General features: G+C 47.0%; 1 protein-coding gene across 2 annotated transcripts in view; it reads left to right on the top strand.

Annotated features, from left to right (window-relative positions):
• Nucleotides 1-1,355: 1,355 nt before the first annotated feature.
• LOC143975822 (uncharacterized) overlaps nt 1,356-26,015 on the top strand; it is a 32,910-nt gene continuing 8,250 nt past the window's right edge. Inside the window, exons 1-6 of one of the 2 annotated variants that reach the window (XM_077478380.1) lie at nt 1,356-1,505; nt 10,636-10,926; nt 16,445-16,714; nt 20,835-20,975; nt 22,797-22,904; nt 25,046-25,147. In XM_077478380.1, the coding sequence (XP_077334506.1) occupies nt 10,923-10,926; nt 16,445-16,714; nt 20,835-20,975; nt 22,797-22,904; nt 25,046-25,147 (625 nt within the window). In that variant the 5' untranslated portion in view covers nt 1,356-1,505; nt 10,636-10,922. Of the gene's footprint in view, nt 1,506-2,269; nt 2,401-10,635; nt 10,927-16,444; nt 16,715-20,834; nt 20,976-22,796; nt 22,905-25,045; nt 25,148-26,015 lie in introns of those variants that run through there. The other variant, XM_077478381.1, reaches the window with a different exon arrangement.

Below are 26,015 nucleotides of genomic sequence, written 5' to 3'. Positions count from 1 at the left end.
GCAAGACGCTGATCAGGAGAAAGCTTAGGGGCCGGTTCACACAGCGAGGCGCGGCGAGGCGTCTCCGACTTGCCTCGCCGCGACCTGCGGGGACCTCAGCGGCGACTTGCAGAGGACTTCTGTATAGAAGTCAATGCAAGTCGCCCCCGAAGTCGCCCAGAAGTAGTACAGGAACCTTTTTTCTGAGTCGGAGCGACTCGAGTCGCTCCTCTCAGAACGGTTCCATTGTACAGAACGGGGGCGACTTGCGGGAGCGAGGCGAGGCGAGCCGTGTCGCCTCGCATCGCCTCGCTGTGTGAACCGGCCCTAACTCTAGGAAACTCTTTTGGGTCTGAGGAGCAGACCTTAGGCCTAGGCTAAAGGCCTGAATCAGCCGTATGGGAAGAATGGAAGCCAGGAGGCTAAAGTATTGAGTGTGCAAGATACAGTGATGGTGGAACCCCCTGCATGGGCACTGATGTCTTTGTGAACTTTTTCTGTGCTTTAAAATAAAAGTGGGCTACCAGGCCCTTAACAATACAGTTTTGTACTGAAGTACTCACTGGAAAACGCACCTACCGCTTGAGTCTGATAACCCTAATCTTACAGTATGTATGTACTGTATGTATGTATGTATTTGTATGCATGTACTGTATGTATGCATGTATGTATTTGTACTGTATGTATGTACTGTATGTATGTATGTATGCACTGTATGCATGTACTGTATGTATGTCTGTATGTATGTGTGTATGTATGTACTGAAAGTATGTGCATGTATGTACTGTATGTATGTCTGTGTATGTATGTACTGTATGTATTGTATATATGTATGTATTTGTATGTCTGTACTGTATGTTTGTATGTATATACTGTATGTATATATGTATATATGTGTATGTATGTTCTGTATGTGTGTATGTATGTACTGAAAGTATGTGTGTACTGTATGTATGTACTGTATGTTTATGTGTGTACTGTATATATGTGTGTATGTTTGTATGCATGTATGTATGTATATACTGTATGTATATGTGTGTGTGTATTTACTGTATGTCTGTATGTAAGGTATGTACTATATATGTGTATGTACGAAACGTATGTGTGTACTGTATGTGTATGTATGTACTGTATATATGTATGTACTGTATATGTGTATCTACGTATGCATGTGTTTGTCAACATTGCCTGCAGTTGTGCATAACTTTCATTTCAATAACATATTGGGTGTTGCTATTACTACCTCCTCCTCCTCCTCCTCACATAACTCACATGACCCATTCACCCATTCACTGTGTGCAGTCAATGAAATTACATCACCCTGTGGGTGTCACTGGGCATCCCCCATCCCTATCCCTCCCTCCTGACCACCCTCCAGACCCCTCCTCCATTCCTCCAGACTGTGCGATCACTGAGGTTGAATCAGCAGCATTAGTGGATGTCTCTGCAGAGTCCCCCCAATCCCTACACCATGGAGACCCCCCTGATCCTCCTGATATCCCTGACCACCCTCTACACAGCTACAGGTGAGATGTGCCAATGTGGAGGGGGCAATGCCCGCTCTGCTGGGGGGCAGCTATCATCACTATGTTGTGGGGGGGTCTCTAGTGAGGGAAAATCTCTAAATTGGGGGAGCAATCATCTTTATTTTAGGGAGCAATGATTTCTATGTTGCGGATCTCTGATGGGTAACAATGCCAGCCTTGTAGGAAGTTACTGGCTGATGAAAGAGCCAGAAATAAAACTCCGCTGGGGAGGATGGAGATATTGGCTGCATGCTGTGTTTAGTAAATACGGGGAATGTAGCGTGCGGTGTTACAATGTATCAGGTTGTCGCACAACTTTGGGAAGTCAGAGAATGAGTGTAGATGTGGCTGAGCTGTGCTGCTGTAGAAATGTGAATCCCTCCGTGCTCAGACTGGTCATGCTGGACCTTGTGGTTCTACAGTGACGGAGTCGGCGTACTCTTGCGTAGTATACTGTACATGACTTTGTAGCCTCATGCGATTTAAATGCCTCCCCTGTCATGTGGCCAATTTCCAGCATGCTTTCCTCTTTATGTTAATCCCTTCTACAATATAACACTAATATTTCATACAATGTAATCAGACAATCGTGATCCGGGTGTGTGTGAAGTGATACACTTTGTATATAAAGTATCACAGAGCCCCCCCGTGTCCAGTAGTGTCCATTCTTGTGCACAATGGATATTATTCCACACTGGGAATTTACAACTTTATGGTTCATGTGAACCCCCCCCCCCCCATCCTATATTCTTACATAAGATTACATCAGCTGCTGCAGCCGAGCGGAGTCGGCTCTTCTCCTCCTGCACCCCAATAACCCCAATACTGACCAGTTCCAGAATGACCCCCCTTATACTCCTGCTCACATTAGTGCTGAGAGCCAGCGGGACCACAGGTGAGAATTGCCATGTAAATTCCTATGAACTGCAAGCTATATATATATAGTGTGGTTGTATAGGCTGCCATAGGGGTAACTGAGTAATAGCTTTCTATATAGCTCTTCACAATTTATTTTAATTTGGGTTGATGTAGCACTCAGAGGTCCTAGGTAGAAGAGTACGGAAAGGTTGTAGGGGGTGCGGAGGGTTGTGAGAAGCCTGGAAGGAAAAGGGGAGAGGCGGGTGGATGGATTGAGCTGTAGTGCTAAGGGCAGATAATAGAATTTGTTTCTTAGAACACAGGATGGGTTGTAGATAGTGTGGGGGCTGCATAGAGCCTTGAAAGAGGGTTCAGTAGAATTTAGGAGTTCTCGAATCTCCATAATAGAGAATGGCCCATTAGGGAGTATTGAGCAGCTCTATACTATGCAGGAAACAAAAGAAGACTGAAGTATTCAAAGTGTTCTCAACTTTAAAGCTGTGTCTTCAGCTGCCTCACCATTGGGGCAGTGCTGTGGACCAGAGGCCAGCTGAAAACATGGCCTGACTAAGATCAGCCTCATCACCGAGGAAGAGAGGCCAGCTGAAAACATGGCCTGACTAAGATCAGCCCCATCACCGAGGAAGAGAGGCCAGCTGAAAACATGGCCCGACTAAGATCAGCCCCATCACCGAGGAAGAGAGGCCAGCTGAAAACATGGCCCGACTAAGATCAGCCCCATCACCGAGGAAGAGAGGCCAGCTGAAAACATGGCCCGACTAAGATCAGCCCCATCACCGAGGAAGAGAGGCCAGCTGAAAACATGGCCCGACTAAGATCAGCCCCATCACCGAGGAAGAGAGGCCAGCTGAAAACATGGCCCGACTAAGATCAGCCCCATCACCGAGGAAGAGAGGCCAGCTGAAAACATGGCCTGACTAAGATCAGCCCCATCACCGAGGAAGAGAGGCCAGCTGAAAACATGGCCTGACTAAGATCAGCCCCATCACCGAGGAAGAGAGGCCAGCTGAAAACATGGCTTGACTAAGATCAGCCCCATCACCGAGGAAGAGAGGCCAGCTGAAAACATGGCCTGACTAAGATCAGCCCCATCACCGAGGAAGAGAGGCCAGCTGAAAACATGGCCCTACTAAGAACAGCCCCATCACCGAGGAAGAGAGGCCAGCTGAAAACATGGCCTGACTAAGATCAGCCTCATCACCGAGGAAGAGAGGCCAGCTGAAAACATGGCCTGACTAAGATCAGCCTCATCACCGAGGAAGAGAGGCCAGCTGAAAACATGGCCCGACTAAGATCAGCCCCATCACCGGGGAAGAGAGGCCAGCTGAAACATGGCCCGACTAAGATCAGCCTCATCACCAAGGAAGAGAGGCCAGCTGAAAACATGGCCCTACTAAGAACAGCCCCATCACCGAGGAAGAGAGGCCAGCTGAAAACATGGCCCGACTAAGATCAGCCCCATCACCGAGGAAGAGAGGCCAGCTGAAAACATGGCCTGACTAAGATCAGCCCCATCACCGAGGAAGAGAGGCCAGCTGAAAACATGGCCTGACTAAGATCAGCCTCATCACCAAGGAAGAGAGGCCAGCTGAAAACATGGCCCTACTAAGAACAGCCCCATCACCGAGGAAGAGAGGCCAGCTGAAAACATGGCCTGACTAAGATCAGCCCCATCACTGAGGAAGAGAGGCCAGCTGAAACATGGCCCGACTAAGATCAGCCCCATCACTGGGGACCCACTGGGGAAGAGAGGCCAGCTAGAACACGACATGACTAAAATCAGCCCCATCACTGGGGACCCACTGGGAAGAGAGGCCAGGTGGAATATGGCCTTAACGAAATCAGCCCCATTACTGGGGAACCACTGTAGAGTAGAGGCCAGCTAGAACATGACATGACTAAAATCAGCCCCATTACCATTAATGGGGAACCACTGTGGATTAGAGGCCAGGTGGAACATGCCATTGTAACGTTCCTGTGCCCAAGCAGCTGGAAGAATAGGATGGGGGAGGTGTGTGTGTGGGGGGGTCTGTAGCTATTCAGATATGCCATCTCTATGTCTGATGGGTATGAAGCTGGGTGGTTCTTGAGGGCTGTAAAGTTCCCATGTGCTGAAACAAACCAGAATTCCATTAGAGCAATTTAAGATACAGAGGCCAAGGATTGTATAGAGCCCCAAGGAGGACCTGTTGTAGAGTCCTGCCACCACAGCCTGACCATCCTCCCTTCAATCCCTAATGGTTGAAACTTGTGCAGTTGATTACATGATCCACCGCAACAGAAGTTGATTGGTGGGCAGCGTAGATGCCCCCATTCTTGGTAAAAAAAAAAGAAAAAGGGAAAATAATATCCAAACAAGGTTTGAACTCCTCTTGGCTCTAGTAATAAAAGTCCCAGGTAGTTTCTGTCCAGCTGTTCCTCTTTGTGTGAGGTCTCCTTGGCTGCTGTTTTGTCCCCCTTGACCATAAATTTGCCACTTACCTTCATAGCTCCACCAATGACAACCAGTGAACTCCCAATAAAGCATTAATAATCCAGGACAGAAGTCATTTCCGAGGGAGCAATTGTAGCTGGGGGTGGGGGGTGGCTGTAGTCATCCAGATGTTCCATCTTGCTATGCTTTGGGTATAAAGCTGGACGGCCCTGGAGGTCCACAGAGGGCCTGGATACCAAAACAAACCAGAACCACATTGAAACATTTTTTCTTAAAGATACAAAAGGCTGAGAATTGTATGGGGCCCTTTGGAGGACACGTGGTTGAGTTCCTGATGGGTGATAGTTCTGGTAATCCATTGGGGTAGGTTTGGTGCTCCTCGTCGTGAAGCAAAATTCAGGTTTCTTGAAGTCAGAACTCTTCGCCTTTGCTCTTTCTCAGGGACTTTCCAGCCTCGCTGTGTTCTCTGCAAGTCTGTTTGTTCTAGAAGTCGCCAACACCCAGTGTGATCTCATCATGAGCCGTGAAACAGGATCTTCATTCCTTTTCTGTAAGGGCTAAAGATATGAATCATCAGAGCCTTGTATGTAGCCACGCCTCCTCCATAACGTGACACAGTTAGGCTTTTTTTATTTAACCACTTGCTTACTGGGCACTTAAACCCCCCTCCTGCCCAGACCAATTTTCAGCTTTCAGCGCTGATGCACTTTGAATGACAATTGCGCGGTCATACAACACTGTACCCAAATTACATTTTTATCATTTTTTTCCCACAAATAGAGCTTTCTTTTGGTGGTATTTAATTACAGCTCGGAGTTTTATTTTTTGCCAAACAAACAAAAAAAGATGCAAAATAAAAAATCATGTTTAATAGTTTGTTTTAAAATTTTGCAAACAGGTCATTTTTCTCCTTCATTGAAGTGCGCTGATGAGGCGGCACTGATAGGCTGCACTGGTGGGCACTGATAGGCTGCATTGGTGGGCACTGATAGGCTGCACTGGTGGGCACTGATAGGTATAGTTAAGGCGGCACTAATAGGCACAGATAAGGTGGCACTGATGGGCACAGATAAGGCGGCACTGATGGGCACAGATAAGGCGGCACTGATGGGCACAGATAAGGCGGCACTGATGGGCACAGATGGGCACAGATAAGATGGCACGGATGGGTGGCACAAATGGGTGGCACTAAGGGGCACTGATAGGTACCACTGATAGATGGGACTGATGGGCACTGATAGGTGGCTCTGATAGGTGGCACTGCTGGGCACTGATGGGCACTGATGGGCACTGGTAGATGACACTGATGGGCACGGATATGTGGCACTGGGGTGCAGCACCGTTGTTGAGGCAGATTGCGGGCACTGATGGGTGGCACTGTGGGCACTGCTGGGTGGCACTATGGGCACTGCTGGGTGGCACTATGGGCTCTGCTGGGTGGCACTGACGGGGGGAACTTATTTATTGATGAGGTGATACTGGCAGGGGGCAGGTGGGCACTGGCAGGGCTGGCCGTGATCGGGACTTATGTCCCGATCACGGCCGTCAGTAATCGGCTCTTTTTTTTCTCCTCGCGCTGTCAGTGCGAGGAGGAATAATAGCCGATTGCCGGCTCTGTTGTATCACATGATCAGCTGTCATTGGCTGACAGCTGATCACGTGATAAGGGGTCGGGATCGACCCCTTGCTCAGATCAGTGATCAGGCGAGTCTCATAGACTCGCCGATCACAGAGCGCACTGTGCGCGCCCCTCAGGGGGCGCGCAGGCCGCTCGTGCACGGGATGACGTCAATAGACGTAGTCCCGGCAAAGGAGGTCTGCTCTGTAGCCGTCATTTGGCTATAGCGCGGGTCTCAACTGGTTAAAAAGGGGGTATTTAAACTGCAAAAATGCATTTATATTACTATAATATATAAATAAAAATATATATATAAATATTATAGCTTTTCATTAGGAATGCAACACAATACAAATACCGGTTTTGTAAGACCAACTACGAGTACCAATACTTTTTCTCAAGTACTCGCCGGTACCAATTACCGATACCTATTTTGCCCTTGGATGCATTTATTTTTTTTTTTTACGGTTCACACCAGTGCGATTTATCATGCAATTTGACAGTTCAACATTGAACCCCGTTTACGATTTCATCGCGACCTGCATTGACTTCCGTTAAATGAAGTTTCAAGCCGCGATGAGATCGAAGGTTCAAATTGCGCCGATCTGCAGGTTTGAAGTTGCGCTACTTCAGTGCTATTTCAAGGCCTCAGATCACCGCGAATCCGGACCTCCGATTTCATCGCGGCTTGCAACTTTATTTAACAGAAGTCAATGCAAGTTGCAATGAAATTGCAAAAAAAAAAAAAAAAAGTATCAGTTTTACCCCCGGATCCCACTGAGTGCGGCTTTGAAATCATGCTACTTCAGTGCGATTTCAAAGCCTCCAGTCAGTCAGTGTGATTTCATGTGTGGCCTGCCGACGTCTGTGCGATTTCATGCAGGTTGCACACGAAATCGCCGAAAAATAGCGCAGGAACATTCTTCAAAATCGTATATAGAGAAAGCGAGTGGTCAAGGCAACCGCTATAATCAAATGCTTTTTATTGACCACTTAAGGACCCGGAAGGATTTGCCTCCTTAACCACTTCAATACCGGGGGGCACTTAAACACCTTCCTGCCCAGACCAATTTTGAGCTTTCAGCGCTGTCGCACTTTGAATGACAATTGCGCGGTCGTGCTACACTGTACCCAAATGAAATTTTTATCATTTTTTTCCCACAAATAGAGCTTTCTTTTGGTGGTATTTGATCACCACTGCGGTTTTTATTTTTTGCTAAACAAATAAAAAAATACCGAAAATTTTGAAAAAAAATATGTTTTTTTTTTTTCAGTTTCAAAACTTTGTAAATAAGTAAGTTTTCTCCTTCACTGATGGGCACTGATTGGGCTACACTGATAAGGTGGCACTGATGGGCACCAATGATGTGGCACCAATGAAGTGGCACTGATGAGGTGGCATTGATGGACACTGATATGCGGCACTTATAGGCGACATGGATGGGCGACACGGATGGGCGACACGGGTGGACACTGATAGGTGGCACAAATTGGCACTGATAGCTGGCACGGATTGGCATGGATGGGCGGCACAGATGGGCATGGATAGGTGGCACAAATGGGCATGGATAGGCGGCACAGATGGGCATGGATAGGCAGCACATATGGGCATGGGTGGGCACTGATAGGCGGCACAGGTGGGCACTGATAGGCGGCACAGGTGGGCACTCATAGGCGGCACAGGTGGGCACTCATAGGCGGCATTGGTGTTATACTGTACTAATGGATGCCAATCAGTGCCAAACAATAATGCATGCCAATCAGTGATGCCCATTGTGGGCACTGATTGGCATCCATTATGGGCACTGATTGGCATCTATTGTGCTGACTGGCATCCCTGGTGGTCTAGGGAGGATTACCTTTTGCTGGGCATCCCTGGTGGTCTGGTGGCGTCCCTGGTGGTCCAGTGTGGGCATCCTCGGGGGGGGGGGGGCTGTGCTGATAATCGATCAGCACAGACCCCCCCTGTCAGAGGAGCAGCCGATCGGCTCTCCTCTACTCGCGTCTGACAGACGCGATTGAGGAAAAGCCGATCACCGGCTCTTCTCATTTACACTGTGATCAGCCGTGATTGGACACGGCTGATCACGTGGTAAAGAGTCTCCGTCGGAGACTCTTTACCGAGATCGTAGTTGCCGGGTGTCAGACTGACACCCCGCAACAACGATCGCCGCGATGCGCGCCCCTGGGGGCGCGCAGCGGCTCATAATCCTGATCACGTCATATGACGTCCGGTCAGGATTATGAAACCACTTTGCCACTGTCAATTGCCTATAGGGCGGGCGGCAAGTGGTTAATGACCGGGGCCATTTTTTGCGATTCAGCACTGCGTCGCTTTAACTGACAGTTGCGTAGTCGTGCAACGCTGTGACCCAAATAAAATCGATGTCCTTTTTTTTTTTTTTTCCACAAATAGAGCTTTCTTTTGGTGGTATTTGATCACCTCTGCGTTTTTTATTTTTTGCGCTATAAACAAACAGCGACAGTTTTGAAAAAGAAAAAACATTTTTTAATACTTTTTGATATAATACATATCCAAAAAAAATGATAAAAAAACAAATTTATCAGTTTAGGCCGATATATTCTCCTCCATATTTTTGGTTAAAAAAAGTTAAATAAATCACAATAGGCGTATATTGATTGGTTTGCGCAAAAGTTATCACAAACTACGGGATAGATTTAGGGGCTTTTATTTCTTTTATTGTTTTTACTGGTAATGGTGACGATCTAAAATTTTTAGCATGATTGTGACATTGCGGTGGACAAATATGACCCTAAATTACACTTTTTGGGGGCCAGTGACATTATTACATTGATAAATGCTAAAAAAAAAAAAGGCACTGATCAATGTAAAAAAATGACACTGGCAGGGAAGGGGTTAACACTAGGGGGCGATTAAGGGGTTAACTGTGTTCCCTGGGTGTGTTCTAACTGTAGGGAGGGGTTGGGCTACAAGGGACATGACAGAGATCACTGTTCCTGATGACTGGGAACACTAGATCTCTGTCATGTCATCTGTCAGAACGGGGGATCTGCCTTGTTTACAAAGGCAGATCACCATTCTGCCTTTGTACTAGGCGATTGTGGGTCACTGGTGGACATCCAGTCCGCCGGACCCGCGGGCACCCTCCCGCAGCGTGCGCTCGCAACTCCGTCTGCGCGAGCCGATGTACAATGATGGCGATTCGTGCAGGAGAGCCAAGCTGCTGCAGTAAGCGGTTAAAGTTGGTGTAGTACAGTCATGTAAGGATCCAGCGCGTTTCAGCCGCCAGACCTTAATCATGAGCTCTTTTGCTTCTAGTAACATTTTGTTTCTTTTTTCTTTTTATTTACTTGCAAAATGCTCAATTCAGGCTTGAAGATTACTTGAAAGGAGAGGGGGAGCTCATCTTGAGCTACTCTTCTCCTTCTACCAGCATGCTCCATGTTAGCATATAAGGACTACAGCACAACTGACTCTGTGTGCTGTTTTTTCCCTTTACCAATCTGAGCCCTGCTGTTACAGGCATTCAAGGGGCTGGAACCAGGTCAAATTCAGGTACTTACAGTGCTTGCATTAAAAAAAAAAAAAAATATATATATATATATATATATATATATATATATATATGTATATATATATATATATATATATATATATATATATATATATATATATATATATACATATATATATATATATATATATATATATATATACATATGTATATATATATATTATATATATATTTGTTATATATATATATATATATATATATAATATATATATATATATATATATATATATATATATATATATATATATATATATATATATATATATATATATATTTCTAATGATTATAGAGCTGCATTAGTCATTGTTTTATATCTGTGCGGAGTTCAGCTTTAACTTTAGCTTTATATATATATATATTATATATATATTTGTTATATATATATATATATATATATATATATATATATATATATATATATATATATATATATATATATATATATATATATATATATATATATATATATATATATATATAAAATATATATATATATATATATATATATATATATATATATATATATATTTCTAATGATTATAGAGCTGCATTAGTCATTGTTTTATATCTGTGCGGAGTTCAGCTTTAACTCTTCAGCATCCACCAAACACTGAAATATCTGTTCTCTTATTATCTCTTCAGGGGGTGACGGTATAGAGACTCACCATCTGTTTGCAGCAATTGGTTCCTCTGTGTCCTTTCCGGGGTGAAGGTCGATAATTTCACATTTTATGACTTGAGAAGAACCAATGGATCGGTTGTATTGACGTGTCATGGTGATTGCAATGTGCGGGATCCGTACACCCAACGTGGTCGCTTCTACCAACACAACGGGACATTTCTGCTGACTCCTGCTAAGCAAGGAGGACAGTGGGATCTTTGAGTATGAAGTGAACTTCACGTCGAAGGGATGGATCAATCTCCAGGTCATGGGTGAGTGAGGAATATGGGTGTCTGTCGTGCTATATGAGGAGGCTAGCAAAACAAAACTGAAACTTAAACCTGATTAAATTATTTAAAAAAATGGCTATTGGTAGCCCCTTGCTATTTGGGTTCTAATAAGCTTGCGTAGCACCCTGGGGTTTAGTTGGGGAGATCCTCACAAATTTACTTGCCAGGAGCAGTTATCCTGGTCAGTTGTTAGAGATCTATTGATTTCTTCCTAAGTTTGGCCTTGTTGCACTTTTCTCTTCTACCACTAGGTGGCCGGGTACTTGGTGGTACTAGATATGAGAAGGGCAACTCAAGGCAGGTTATGGGTATATGGGGTATCTCAGCCTATGGGCAAGGGGTTTTCTTGAACCCCCTTGACCTGCTGGGAGCGCTTATATATTTGGGTGGAGTCTGGTGATCTCTGTTCTGTGCCACCTGGACGGATGTCTGGGTGGAAGTGTGTCATGTTGCCCGGGCTGCTAGGCCAAAGATTGGGCCTATCTTGGGGGCATCTGGCTGCTAGGCTCTGTGAGGGCCTATCTAGAAGCAAGAGAGTAGCGCAGGGTTGGGATTGCGGCTTGCAGTCCAACCAGAAGTGACGGTTCTGCTGGCCGGAGAACCTGTCGTGGTCGGAGGTAGAGGGGAGCTGTCGCCAGTAAGGGACCATCCACCTTATTACCAGGGACTACAGCAAGTAACTGAAGCAAGTACCAGAGCAGTATTTTCACCGAAAGGGCACGGCAAAGAATCGGGAAACTTCAGTGGGTATCAAACCAGGGACCCAACCAGCGGAGGTGACGCTTGCAGAGCAGCCTTGTGTGTCAAGCCAGGGATCAAGCAGACCAGTGTGGGTGAAGCTTGAGAAGTATCTGGAGTGCCAAGCTAGGGAGCCAGTGGAGAGGCTGGGCGATGCTTGAGAAGTATCTGGAGTGGCAAGCTAGGGAGCCAGTGGAGAGGCGGGGTGATGCTTGAGAAGTATCTGGAGTGCCAAGCTAAGGAGCCAGTGGAGAGGCAGGGTGATTACGCTTCAGAAGTATCTGGAGTGCCAAGCTAGGGAGCCAGTGGAGAGGCGGGGTGATGCTTGAGAAGGTATCTGAGTGCCAAGCTAGGAACCCAGTGGAGAGGCGGGGTGATGACCCTTGAGAGTATCTGGAGTGCCAAGCTAAGGAGCCAGTGGAGAGGCAGGGTGATGCTTGAGAAGTATCTGGAGTGCCAAGCTAAGGAGCCAGTGGAGAGGTGGGGTGATGCTTGAGAAGTATCTGGAGTGCCAAGCTAAGGAGCCAGTGGAGAGGCAGGGTGATGCTTGAGAAGTATCTGGAGTGCCAAGCTAAGGAGCCAGTGGAGAGGTGGGGTGACGACCCTTGAGATGTATCTGGAGTGCCAAGCTAAGGAGCCAGTGAAGAGGTGGGGTGACGACGCTTGAGATGTATCTGGAGTGCCAAGCTAAGGAGCCAGTGGAGAGGCGGGGTGATACTTGAGAAGTATCTGGAGTGCCAAGCTAGGGAGCCAGTGGAGAGGCAGGGTGATGTTTGAGAAGTATCTGGAGTGCCAAGCTAGGGAGCCAGTGGAGAGGCAGGGTGATGCTTGATATGTATCTGGAGTGCCAAGCTAAGGAGCCAGTGGAGAGGCGGGGTGATGCTTGAGAAGTATCTGGAGTGCCAAGCTAGGGAGCCAGTGGAGAGGCGGGGTGATGCTTGAGAAGTATCTGGAGTGCCAAGCTAGGGAGCCAGTGGAGAGGCGGGGTGATGCTTGAGAAGTATCTGGAGTGCCAAGCTAGGGAGCCAGTGGAGAGGCGGGGTGATGCTTGAGAAGTATCTGGAGTGCCAAGCTAGGGAGCCAGTGGAGAGGCGGGGTGATGCTTGAGAAGTATCTGGAATGCCAAGCTAGGGACCCAGTGGAGAGGCGGGGTGATGCTTGAGAAGTATCTGGAGTGCCAAGCTAGGGAGCCAGTGGAGAGGCGGGGTGATGCTTGAGAAGTATCTGGAGTGCCAAGCTAGGGAGCCAGTGGAGAGGCGGGGTGATGCTTGAGATGTATCTGGAGTGCCAAGCTAAGGAGCCAGTGGAGAGGCGGGGTGATGCTTGAGAAGTATCTGGAGTGCCAAGCTAGGGAGCCAGTGGAGAGGTGGGGTGATGCTTGAGAAGTATCTGGAGTGCCAAGCTAGGGAGCCAGTGGAGAGGCGGGGTGATGCTTGAGAAGTATCTGGAGTGCCAAGCTAGGGAGCCAGTGGAGAGGCGGGGTGATGCTTGAGAAGTATCTGGAGTGCCAAGCTAGGGAGCCAGTGGAGAGGCGGGGTGATGCTTGAGAAGTATCTGGAATGCCAAGCTAGGGAGCCAGTGGAGAGGCGGGGTGATGCTTGAGAAGTATCTGGAGTGCCAAGCTAGGGAGCCAGTGGAGAGGCGGGGTGATGCTTGAGAAGTATCTGGAGTGCCAAGCTAGGGAGCCAGTGGAGAGGCGGGGTGATGCTTGAGATGTATCTGGAGTGCCAAGCTAAGGAGCCAGTGGAGAGGCGGGGTGATGCTTGAGAAGTATCTGGAGTGCCAAGCTAGGGAGCCAGTGGAGAGGCGGGGTGATGCTTGAGAAGTATCTGGAATGCCAAGCTAGGGACCCAGTGGAGAGGCGGGGTGATGCTTGAGAAGTATCTGGAGTGCCAAGCTAGGGAGCCAGTGGAGAGGCGGGGTGATGTTTGAGAAGTATCTGGAGTGCCAAGCTAGGGAGCCAGTGAAGAAGCGGGGTGATGCTTGAGAAGTATCTGGAGTGGCAAGCTAGGGACCCAGTGGAGAGGCGGGGTGATGCTTGAGAAGTATCTGGAGTGCCAAGCTAGGGAGCCAGTGGAGAGGCTGGGCGATGCTTGAGAAGTATCTGGAGTGCCAAGCTAGGGAGCCAGTGGAGAGGCGGGGTGATGCTTGAGAAGTATCTGGAATGCCAAGCTAGGGACCCAGTGGAGAGGCGGGGTGATGCTTGAGAAGTATCTGGAGTGCCAAGCTAGGGAGCCAGTGGAGAGGCGGGGTGATGCTTGAGAAGTATCTGGAATGCCAAGCTAGGGACCCAGTGGAGGGGCGGGGTGATGCTTGAGAAGTATCTGGAGTGCCAAGCTAGGGAGCCAGTGGAGAGGCGGGGTGATGCTTGAGAAGTATCTGGAGTGCCAAGCTAGGGAGCCAGTGGAGAGGCGGGGTGATGCTTGAGATGTATCTGGAGTGCCAAGCTAAGGAGCCAGTGGAGAGGCGGGGTGATGCTTGAGAAGTATCTGGAGTGCCAAGCTAGGGAGCCAGTGGAGAGGCGGGGTGATGCTTGAGAAGTATCTGGAATGCCAAGCTAGGGACCCAGTGGAGAGGCGGGGTGATGCTTGAGAAGTATCTGGAGTGCCAAGCTAGGGAGCCAGTGGAGAGGCGGGGTGATGTTTGAGAAGTATCTGGAGTGCCAAGCTAGGGAGCCAGTGAAGAAGCGGGGTGATGCTTGAGAAGTATCTGGAGTGGCAAGCTAGGGACCCAGTGGAGAGGCGGGGTGATGCTTGAGAAGTATCTGGAGTGCCAAGCTAGGGAGCCAGTGGAGAGGCGGGGTGATGCTTGAGAAGTATCTGGAGTGCCAAGCTAGGGAGCCAGTGGAGAGGCGGGGTGATGCTTGAGATGTATCTGGAGTGCCAAGCTAAGGAGCCAGTGGAGAGGCGGGGTGATGCTTGAGAAGTATCTGGAGTGCCAAGCTAGGGAGCCAGTGGAGAGGCGGGGTGATGCTTGAGAAGTATCTGGAATGCCAAGCTAGGGACCCAGTGGAGAGGCGGGGTGATGCTTGAGAAGTATCTGGAGTGCCAAGCTAGGGAGCCAGTGGAGAGGCGGGGTGATGTTTGAGAAGTATCTGGAGTGCCAAGCTAGGGAGCCAGTGAAGAAGCGGGGTGATGCTTGAGAAGTATCTGGAGTGGCAAGCTAGGGACCCAGTGGAGAGGCGGGGTGATGCTTGAGAAGTATCTGGAGTGCCAAGCTAGGGAGCCAGTGGAGAGGCTGGGCGATGCTTGAGAAGTATCTGGAGTGCCAAGCTAGGGAGCCAGTGGAGAGGCAGGGTGATGTTTGAGAAGTATCTGGAGTGCCAAGCTAGGGAGCCAGTGGAGAGGCGGGGTGATGTTAGAGAAGTATCTGGAGTGCCAAGCTAGGGAGCCAGTGGAGAGGCGGGGTGATGTTAGAAAAGTATCTGGAGTGCCAAGCTAAGGAGCCAGTGGAGAGGCGGGGTGATGCTTGAGAAGTATCTGGAGTGCCAAGCTAGGGAGCCAGTGGAGAGGCGGGGTGATGTTTGAGAAGTATCTGGAGTGCCAAGCTAGGGAGCCAGTGAAGAAGCGGGGTGATGCTTGAGAAGTATCTGGAGTGGCAAGCTAGGGACCCAGTGGAGAGGCGGGGTGATGCTTGAGAAGTATCTGGAGTGCCAAGCTAGGGAGCCAGTGGAGAGGCGGGGTGATGCTTGAGAAGTATCTGGAGTGCCAAGCTAGGGAGCCAGTGGAGAGGCGGGGTGATGCTTGAGATGTATCTGGAGTGCCAAGCTAAGGAGCCAGTGGAGAGGCGGGGTGATGCTTGAGAAGTATCTGGAGTGCCAAGCTAGGGAGCCAGTGGAGAGGCGGGGTGATGCTTGAGAAGTATCTGGAATGCCAAGCTAGGGACCCAGTGGAGAGGCGGGGTGATGCTTGAGAAGTATCTGGAGTGCCAAGCTAGGGAGCCAGTGGAGAGGCGGGGTGATGTTTGAGAAGTATCTGGAGTGCCAAGCTAGGGAGCCAGTGAAGAAGCGGGGTGATGCTTGAGAAGTATCTGGAGTGGCAAGCTAGGGACCCAGTGGAGAGGCGGGGTGATGCTTGAGAAGTATCTGGAGTGCCAAGCTAGGGAGCCAGTGGAGAGGCTGGGCGATGCTTGAGAAGTGTCTGGAGTGCCAAGCTAGGGAGCCAGTGGAGAGGCGGGGTGATGTTAGAGAAGTATCTGGAGTGCCAAGCTAGGGAGCCAGTGGAGAGGCGGGGTGATGTTAGAAAAGTATCTGGAGTGCCAAGCTAAGGAGCCAGTGGAGAGGCGGGGTGATGCTTGAGAAGTATCTGGAGTGCCAAGCTAGGGAGCCAGTGGAGAGGCGGGGTGACGACGCTTGAGGAAGATACCATCGTGAAGATTGATGGAGCTCAAGGCAGTGAATAAATGGGTCTACTGAGACACTGGGAGGTCAGTGGGCTGAAGAACTACAAGTTGTAGTGAAGCTGAAAGGACTGTTACGCTTTGTGTTAGGAACTGCTAAAGATGGTTGCCATAGGAGACGGCATTCCTACAAATGCAGATGTGGCTTCTTGCTGAAGGCCTTTCCCAGCACGGCTGTCCTCCTATTGAACACTCTTCACTTGCAACTACTCAAGGGTGTCCTGGCCCTAACCCCCCCCCCCCCCCCCCATAAAAGTTTGTAAGAGAAATAAACATCTCTTTTGCGTACAAGAAGTGTCTGGCACCCAATAACTTTCACCTTGCGCACACTATGCCTCACAACCTGCCATTTTTGTCTCTGCAGATCTGGTGTTGGAGCCGGTCTTCACACTGGAAGTGAGAGAAAATGGAAGCCAATGCCTGGTAACCATCACGTGCCAAGCCAAGGGTGACGGTTCGCTCAACTTCAGAATTCAAAGGGGCGATAAGATTTTCCATAATGTCACCAGAAGAGACAACTCCGTCTCCCTGTCTATGGATGGCTGGGATCCCGACACGTCTGGTAGATTCTTCTGTAATGTGACAAACGCGGTCAGCTTCAACACATCCTCAGCTATTGAACTGCCACCTCCAGGTACCTTCTATCATTTAATGCCGTAGTGCCCAGAGAGCCAATGATCTGCAGGCTGCACTAATAGGATGTTATAATGTTTTTGTACATTTTTTTCAAATGTATTTACATATTTGTTTTAGTATTTATATAAAAAAAATTTTTATTTTTTTAACAAATAAAGACTTCGTTAGGCATACACTAGAGCTGCACGATTAATCGTTAAAAATTCTAATCATAAAAAATGTATTTTGAAAGACGGGAGCTGCGCTAATACAGTGTGACACGGCGGCGGTGCATCCATAAAGGGCGCAGGAGCGCCGCCCACCTTCTCCTATCACCCTCTCTCTGACATAGATAGATTCATGCATTGCGGGGTTTCTTTGGAAATACCTGATTAGAGCCATGGGCTTCCTGATTAGAGCCATGGGCTCTAATAGGTTTCCAAAAGGGTAAACAGCGGGCACACTGCTCTGCGTTTGCTGATTGCTCATTGGTGTGTTAGAGAACCGAATACATCGCTTCCCTAACACTGACCCACCTCACAGCCAATCAGGTTGCTCAGGTCTGGTTACCTGTCGCCTGATTGGCTGAAAGAACAGGCGCCACTATTGGATGCCTGATGGGAGGAGAGGACGGGAGAAGTGCAGGAGACGTATGAATGGCTGGGTGGGGGGCACACTGTAACACTGGCAGATTTTGGCACACTGGCAGCATTTGGCACACTGGCAGCATTGGGCACACTGTCACACTGGCAGCATTGGGCACACTGGCAGCATTTGGCACACTGTCACACTGGCAGAATTGGGCACACTGTCAGTATTGGGCACACTGTCACACTGGCTGCATTCCGCACACTGGCAGCATTTGGCACACTGGCAACATTTGATGGACACACTGGCAGCATTTGGTGCACTGACAGCATTTGGCACACTGGCAGCATTTGATGGGCATAGTGGCAGCATTTGATGGGCACACTGACAGTGTTTGATGGGCACAGTGGCAGCGTTTGATGGCACAGTGGCAGCGTTTGATGGGCACAGTGGCAGCGTTTGAGGTCACAGTGGCAGCATTTGATGGGCACAGTCGCAACGTTTGATGGCACAGTGGCAGCTTTTGATGGCGGAGGTGTTTGGCGGTTCTAAGTAATTTTCTAGCAAAAAATACAGAATTTAACTTGTAAGCAACAAGTGTCAAAAAAGGTTTAGTCTTTAAGTGGTTAAACTGCCCTCCTTTACAGACCAAAGTTCATTCCTTTGATCTAAAAGAACCAAGAGAAACATTGTTTCTCTTTATCGCTGTTGATAAACATATTCCTGACTTTTTTTATTTTCCTTTTGACAGCTAAGAGAAGGATCTGCACTTGTTTAACATGAATCGGAAAAATGCTGTATTATAATTGTGAGGGGGGGGGGGGGGGTGAAGGGCGATCACAATTTTTTAACAATTAATCATGCAGCTCTAATTGTAGGTGATGCTTCTCATTGGCTGACTGAACATACTTTAGGGAACCAGCTTGAAAAGTGTTTTTGAAAGCCTACAAGTTAAAATATTAAAAAAAGGGGCATTTCTGTAAACTTTCAACATTTTGAAATAAAATAATACAAAAGAAAATAAATAAATAATAATAATTAAAGAAATAAAATAAAATAAACATTTTAAAAATACCTAAATCAAGGTTTGCTCTAGGTCAGTGCCAGGGTTAGGTCAAAGGTCAGGGTCAGTATTTTTTTCGACAGTTTTTTTTTTTTTTTTAACCACATCCCGCCCGGCTGTCATTCTGATTATAGGTGGTTTCATTATCCTGACTTTGCATCATATGATGCCCAGCAGGATAAGCTGCTCACACAGACCGATCAGTGGTGCCCACAAGTGCCCACCCAGAGCGCCAATCTGTGATCCACTTTGTACCTCATCCCTTTGATGTGCAGATGTTACTTTGTATCTCTCCATCTCCCATCTGATCAATGTTTATAAACAATGTTACTTTGTATCTCTCCATCTCCTGTCTGATCAATTTTTATAAACAATATTACTTTGTATTTCTCCATCCCCCTATCTGATCAATGTTTATAAAAATGTTACTTTGTATCTCTCTATCTCCCATCTGATCAATTTTTATAAACAATGTTACTTTGTATCTCTCCATCTCCCATCTGAACAATGTTTATAAACATTGTTACTTTGTATCTCTCCAACTCCTGTCTGATCAATGTTTATAAACAATGTTACTTTGTATCTCTCTATCTGCTGTCTGATCAATGTTTATAAACAATGTTACTTTGTATCTCTCCATCTCCTGTCTGATCAATGTTTATAAACACTGTTACTTTGTATTTCTCCATCTCCTGTCTGATCAATGTTTATAAACAATGTTACTTTGTATCTCTCCATCTCCTGTCTGATCAATGTTTGTAAACAATGTTACTTTGTATCTCTCCATTGCCTGTCTGATCAATGTTTATAAACAGTGTTACTTTGTATCTCTCCATCTCCTGTCTGATCAATGTTTATAAACAATGTTACTTTGTATCTCTCCGTCTCCTGTCTGATCAATGTTTATAAACACTGTTACTTTGTATCTCTCCATCTCCTGTCCGATCAATGTTTATAAACAATGTTACTTTGTATCTCTCCATCTCCCATCTGATCAATGTTTATAAACAATGTTACTTTGTATCTCTCCATCTCCTGTCTGATCAATTTTTATAAACAATATTACTTTGTATTTCTCCATCCCCCTATCTGATCAATGTTTATAAAAATGTTACTTTGTATCTCTCTATCTCCCATCTGATCAATGTTTATAAACAATGTTACTTTGTATCTCTCCATCTCCGTCTGATCAATGTTTATAAACAATGTTACTTTGCATCTCTCTATCTCCGGTCTGATCAATGTTTATAAACAATGTTACTTTGTATCTCTCCGTCTCCTGTCTGATCAATGTTTATAAACAATGTTACTTTTTATCTCTCCATCTTCTGTCTGATCAATGTTTATAAACAATGTTACTTTTTATCTCTCCATCTCCTGTCTGATCAATGTTTATAAACAATGTTACTTTTTATCTCTCCATCTTCTGTCTGATCAATGTTTATAAACAATGTTACTTTTTATCTCTCCATCTTCTGTCTGATCAATGTTTATAAACAATGTTACTTTTTATCTCTCCATCTTCTGTCTGATCAATGTTTATAAACAATATTACTTTGTATTTCTCTAGCTTGGCACTCCAGCTATTTCTGAAGCGTCACCCCTCTCCAGTGGCTCCCTAGCTTGGCACTCCAGGTACTTCTGTTCAGCCGCCTCCTGCCTGGCCTATAGACAAATGACGGCCAATCGGGGGCGCTGTTATTCCATGGGGGGAGACGTCACCGCAGCGTGATCTGTCACCCGGAAGACGGATCGTCCCATCGGCCCGGCCCCCGGTACCAATCACATGAAAGTTGTACACAATGAATGGATTTCCTTCGTAGCCATTCATTGTGTACTATTGTGAGGATTACATGGTACAGACAGGGCCAATCACAGTGCACCTGTACCATGTGATAGCTGTGGCCAATCACAGCTATCACCATAGTACACAATGCCAATGAATGGATTCCATCCTTAAAAAAACGATTGCTTATAACAGTGATCAGCACTGTTTATAAGCAACCATAGTGTAAAAAATAAAAAAAAATGCATGTCCAAAATGATACAAGTACAGAAAAATACCTGCTGGTCCCGCCAAAGATCCAGAGAGTTTATAACTTCCTGTAGAGAGCTGACAACTCTGCCTCTGATGCACTGAAATCCCAATCAGTGCTGTCATCTCCTTGTTAGTTCTTCCCTGCTGAACAACAGGACACCCCCCTCCTTATGTTGTGGCAATGAGGAGATGGGAAGGTGTTCTGTAGTCCAGAGCAGGGGAACTGGGCCATGGCACTCTAGTGTAATCTATAATCAAATGCTGAACCCACCTGCTGGATAGATTTTTCTGCTTATTTTCACTATATTTTTGCCAAAACATGATGGGCTATAAATTCTCCAAATCAACTTATTAACAATAAAAAAAAAAAAATTAAAAGGCAAAAAAAAAAAAAAAAAAAACAATCACAGTAAAGACGTCAATTATGAGTTTACTGTGTGCTTTTTACAGTAAAACCGGGGCAGATGGAAATGATGATCATTGTGATTGGCTTGTTTTTACAATGGGGCGGTACCATCCTGTACAGCCTATCCCCCAAATGCAGTACATCGTGGCAAAAATGGCGGCAAAGAAACGGCTATATTGACGAAGGTAAGCCAATGGAAAAGGTGAAAATTGAAATGATTAATTTCCCTGAAATGCCGGTGAAAATCTAGAAATTTTAAAAAATCGGAATATTAACTGGCTGCATAGGAACCTCTGAAATCTGGTTTGGTAAACTACCCAGCGCTTGATCCTCCCTCCTCCCCTCCAGCACAACAGTCCCCACTCACCATAGTCCCAAAAGTACCACAGATACCAGCAGTCCCTTCGTCAAGTAAAGTCTTCTGTTTATAAAAAAAACACCAGCTGTTTCAATGTCCATGCGACATTCCTGCTCTGCACTGTTAGTGTCCATGCGGAACTCCTCGCAGCCAGCTCCTCCTGCATTCCCTGCTGATTGCAAGGATCTGTTGGCAGGTGCACTCTCAGAAAAAGTCCTCCATACACTGAGAGAGATTTTCAGCAAGCACTCCATTTTTATGATCCTTGTCTGATGAGTCGGTGAACGCTGAAGGGAGATTCCATTTCTGTAATGGCCTGCAGCAATCCGCCATTTTCCTCCACCTCCTCCTGAGATGACCCAGGCTGCTGGGGAGGGAGGGGGGGCAGATATTGACTCGGATATGACAGATCATGAGACAAGGGTAGTACAGGGGCCACCATGTGAAGCCACTTCCTTACATACTGTCGCTGTTGCGCTGGTATCCACCCTCTGGCTGGTACTGGCACAGGCACTTTCCTTCATCTGTTGGAATCTCTCCTCATTCTCACACATTTCTCTGAACACACCGCTGCTCTCCTTCAGAGAGGCGGCCAACTTCTCCTGCTTTTTCAATGCCTCTTCCAGAGACTTCAGCTTGGAGACTTCCCTCTTACTGTTTCCAGACTTACTGTGCAGGGATTTCTTTTTCCTGGGATCTTCTTTCATGACAGCAAGTTTCTGTTCCTCCTTGAAATGCAGTGAAGTCTGTTCACCACTCTATCCTGGAAGACTGGTAAGGATTCCTCTTGCATAATGACAGGCCCAGGATCCATTGCAGTTTGAGCACATGGATTAGGCCTCGGTGCCTCTGGAGAGCCTCCACCTTCATCTCCCCCCACCCCCTGCATGGTGGTTGGGGGAGTACAGGGGCCACCATGTGAAGCCACTTCCTTACATACTGTCGCTGTTGCGCTGGTATCCACCCTCTGGCTGCTACTGGCACAGGCATTTTCCTTCATCTGTTGGAATCTCTCCTCATTCTCACACATTTCTCTGAACACACCGCTGCTCTCCTTCAGAGAGGCGGCCAACTTCTCCTGCTTTTTCAGCGCCTCTTCCAGAGACTTCAGCTTGGAGACATCCCTCTTACTGTTTCCAGACTTACTGTGCAGGAATTTCTTTTTCCTGGGATCTGCTTTCATGACAGCAAGTTTCTGTTCCTCCTTGAAATGCGGCGAAGTCTGTTCATCACTCTGGAAGACTGGTAAGGACTCCTCTTGCATAGGGACAGGCCCAGGATCCATTGCAGCTTGAGCACATGGAGTAGGCCTCAGTGCCTCTGGAGAGCCTCCACCTTCATCTCCCCCCCCCCACCCACTGCATGGTGGTTGGGGGAGAAGCCTGCAGGACAGACCCGGGCTTGATGTTTCCTCTTGCTGAGATCTCAGCAGTGTGAGTCAACAGCACCTTGCGAAACAGCACCACCTGGTGGAGAAGCTCCTCTGGTGCAGAGACTGATATGACTGCCTCAGTGATCGCTGTGCAGCACTGCGGTATATGTCAGAGCCATACATGAAAATGCATGATAATAATTGTGGAATATGAATACATGTTTCTCCAGGCTGTGTATTTCATTGAAAATAATTTCTGGATTTTTTTGGTTTCAGGGTTCCAGGGCTTCAGAACATCGTTCCTCCGCAGCAAAGCCCTCACTACGGCGGACAACATTTTTGGGTTCATTAAGGAGTCTCTTGCAGTATACATGTTTGCACATGGTAAGGGGCAAGTCTCACACTGGCCCCAGTCCTATCCAAAGGGCCCCAACATGAGAGTCACTGAACATCTATATTACAGACAGGAGATGGAGCCATGTATATCCTACGTGGTTGTGCATGTACCAATCTACATGCGTGTATTTGTTTAGTGTGTATCTATACCCAAGAACATAAATGCAATATATTCCACTTACCTATCTTTAGATGTGTTGGCTGCATTTGTTTTCTTTTTCTGTATTTTCTTTCCCTTTTGCTTTCATCTGGTAATCCTGTCAGTTTGATGACCTAAGAATGAGCAACATTGTCACCTTAGGACAGACCTACAGAACAGCTCACCTCCTCATCTACATACCATTGGTGGGGGTTGTTCTGTAGTCCACAGAGATATCTGAGCAAGACTAATAACACTGGTTGAGATTTCAGTGCAGGCATAGGCATGCATGGGGGGGGGGGGCATGGGCACAAGGGAAGAGGGACCCCCTACTGTGCCCTGTCATGTACTACACACCCAAAGTAATCCATTATGTGCAGCACTGGATCTGCTGCGTTGTCTCCCTTTCCGGCGGTGTGATGGTCATTGGGACAAATGCTCCTTACACTTGTGACCATTACAAATAGCTAAAAAGATCAATGGTGTCAGTGGGAACTTATCTGAGAGGCAGAAATTGCTCATTGCTCAAGGAACCTCTAACAACCTCTGGAAGGATTCCATGGAACCCTGGTTGAAAAATCCTGCTTTGGAGGAACTCTGGGATTCCATGGAACCCTGGTTGAGAAATCCTGCTTTGGAGGAACTCTGGGATTCCATGGAACCCTGGTTGAGAAATCCTGATTTGGATGAACCCTGGGATTCCATGGAACCCTGGTTGAGAAGTCCTGCTTTGGAGGAACTCTGGGATTCCATGGAACCCTGGTTGAGAAGTCCTGCTTTGGAGGAACTCTGGGATTCCATGGAACACTAGTTGAGAAGTCCTGCTTTCGAGGAACTCTGGGATTCTATGGAATCCTGGTTGAGAAATCCTGCTTCGGAGGAACTCTGGGATTCCATGGAACACTGGTTGAGAAATCCTGCTTTGGAGGAACTCTGGGATTCTATGGAACCCTGGTTGAGAAATCCTGCTTTGGAGGAACTCTGGGATTCCATGGAACACTGGTTGAGAAGTCCTGCTTTGGAGGAACCCCGGGATTCCATGGAACCCTGGTTGAGAAGTCCTGCTTTGGATGAACCCTGGGATTCCATGGAACCCTGGTTGAGAAATCCTGATTTGGATGAACCCTGGGATTCCATGGAACCCTGGTTGAGAAATCCTGCTTTGGAGGAACTCTGGGATTCCATGGAACCCTGGTTGAGAAGTCCTGCTTTGGAGGAACTCTGGGATTCCATGGAACACTAGTTGAGAAGTCCTGCTTTGGAGGAACTCTGGGATTCTATGGAATCCTGGTTGAGAAATCCTGCTTTGGAGGAACTCTGGGATTCCATGGAACACTGGTTGAGAAGTCCTGCTTTGGAGGAACCCCGGGATTCCATGGAACCCTGGTTGAGAAGTCCTACTTTGGAGGAACTCCGGGATTCCATGGAACCCTGGTTGAGAAATCCTGCTTTGGAGGAACTCTGGGATTCTATGGAACCCTGGTTGAGAAATCCTGCTTTGGAGGAACTCTGGGATTCTATGGAACCCTGGTTGAGAAATCCTGCTTTGGAGGAACTCTGGGATTCTATGGAACACTGGTTGAGAAGTCCTGCTTTGGAGGAACCCCGGGATTCCATGGAACACTGGTTGATAAATCCTGCTTTGAAGGAACCCTGGGATTCCATGGAACACTGGTTGAGAAACCCTATACTAGAGTGTCGGGGTTGAGTGATGGCTGCGAGTCTGCTAACAGGACATCCAAGATGGTGGAACCCAGCAGCAGTGTCAGGGTATTTGGATATCTACACCAGGGAGGATAAATTCATTCTATTCTGTATAGGAACCTGGAGAGAAAATAGCCTAGAACCATTCTGCACCAATACGCTCACTCTTATCAAATTTATGGATGGAATGTAAAGGGCTGTCAATGTCAAATCCATTGACAGATTTTTAAAAAATAGGCAATTTTTTCTTCTTCTGATTATTCTGTATATATTTCTTATGTTTCAGAACATTTTATCCCAGTGTGGTGTTTGGTGATTGCGACAAATTTCCTCCTGTGCCGGACAATATACTGGATAATCATCTTGGTGAACAGTCGTAGAGAAACACGTACGTCTCAGTGAGCTTGTTTTTCCTTAGTGCTCTCTATCCAACTATGATGTAATAATGTGTGTGTGGACAGTTTTTTTCTTTTACAACATGAACAATCAGACCACAAACATTTCTTTTTTTATTTGATTTAACCACTTCACGCCCACACTATAGTCAAAAACGGCTACAGTGCGTGCTTACTTTGTCGGGAGGGCGTACATGGATGTCCTCCTGTGGTCACGCACCCCACGCCCCTCCCTTCAGACACAGCTGGTCACAGATCGGCCTAAAGGGTCAATCACAGCGGCCCTTTACCACGTGATCAGCTGTCAGCCAATAACAGCAGATCACAGGATGTAAACACATAATGGTTATCGGCTTTTCTTTCCTCACACTGACAGCATGAGGAGAGTTGATTCTGTCAAAGGGGCATTGGCACTGATAATCAGGGCACTGATCAGTGAGGTCTCAACAGTGCCCACCAGTACTGCCAATCAGTGCAGCATAATCAGTGTCGCCTATCAGTGCTGCCTATCAGTGCAGCATATCAGTCCCCATCAGTGCAGCCTTATCAGTGCTGCCTCATCAGTACCCATCAGGGCATCCTATCAGTGCCAATCAGTGCAGGCTCATCATCGCACATCAGTGAAGGAGAAAAATTACCTGTTTGAAAGTTTTTGTAACAAAACACTGACAAATGTTGTTGTTCTTTTCAAAATTTTCAGTCCTTTTTTTGTTTGTTCAGCAGCTTACATGTGTGGTCATTGGGAAGAATTACCCCCTTATAGATAAATAGATATCTAGGTAGATAAATAAAAGGATCAATCTTGTCAGTGGGAACTTATCTGAGAGGCAGAAATTGCTTGTTGTTCAAGTAATGCCGCGT

The sequence above is a fragment of the Lithobates pipiens genome, unplaced genomic scaffold (genome assembly GCF_037356315.1).
Source record: "Lithobates pipiens isolate NorthernLeopardFrog02 unplaced genomic scaffold, aLitPip1_a1.2 Scaffold_13, whole genome shotgun sequence".
Taxonomy (NCBI): domain Eukaryota; kingdom Metazoa; phylum Chordata; class Amphibia; order Anura; family Ranidae; genus Lithobates; species Lithobates pipiens.
This window is presented reverse-complemented; position numbering and strand designations above follow the sequence as displayed.